The sequence below is a fragment of the Penaeus monodon genome, chromosome 32 (assembly GCF_015228065.2).
Source record: "Penaeus monodon isolate SGIC_2016 chromosome 32, NSTDA_Pmon_1, whole genome shotgun sequence".
In the NCBI taxonomy this organism is placed as follows: Eukaryota; Metazoa; Arthropoda; class Malacostraca; order Decapoda; family Penaeidae; genus Penaeus; species Penaeus monodon.
The window spans coordinates 35,478,704-35,479,215 of NC_051417.1; the positions used below are offsets into that span (position 1 = coordinate 35,478,704).

Genomic DNA, 512 nt, shown 5'->3' on the forward strand with positions numbered 1-512 from the left:
ACCCTTTTTCCACTCCAGAGACCACCCCACCCTCTTGCACGCGGCCTCATGACGGAGTACCATCAGCGGACGTGCCTGGGACCCGACGCGGCCAGCCCGATGTCGTGGGGCAGCGCTGACGAAGGCGCTGACGAAGACGAACTGCGGGAGGCGTGCGGTGTCTTCGGCTGCGTGGTGGCCAGGAACACGCCGGAAGGAAGTGTCAATGTAGCACAGGTCGTATACTTAGGCCTGGTGGCTCTGCAGCACAGGTAAGTGTTAAATGGGAAAACTGAAAATAGGTTTTAAGGTGTTAAATTTAAAGGGGAAAAAAATAAAAATAGGTTTTGAGGGGGAGGGTGGGGGGTGTTTGGTTAATGTTGGCTTATAAACCGGTGTTTCAGCCGTGAAAATGAGTGAAAATAAGGCACCTGTTGAGCTCTAAAATAGTTTTTAAAAAAGTGAAAATAAAAACGTTGAAAAGATACAACTCGATATCTTGGAAATTCTGAATTATTGTTGCAATGTGCCCG

The 512-nt window shown here is 48.8% G+C and overlaps 1 protein-coding gene across 1 annotated transcript in view; it reads left to right on the forward strand.

The window, feature by feature from the left end:
- Positions 1-512, forward strand: part of LOC119593655 (amidophosphoribosyltransferase-like) — an 11,670-nt gene that overhangs the window by 1,248 nt on the left and 9,910 nt on the right. The window contains exon 2 of the mRNA XM_037942605.1: positions 19-251. Coding sequence (XP_037798533.1) covers positions 49-251 — 203 coding nt within the window. The 5' untranslated portion in view covers positions 19-48. The remainder of the gene's footprint in view (positions 1-18; positions 252-512) is intronic.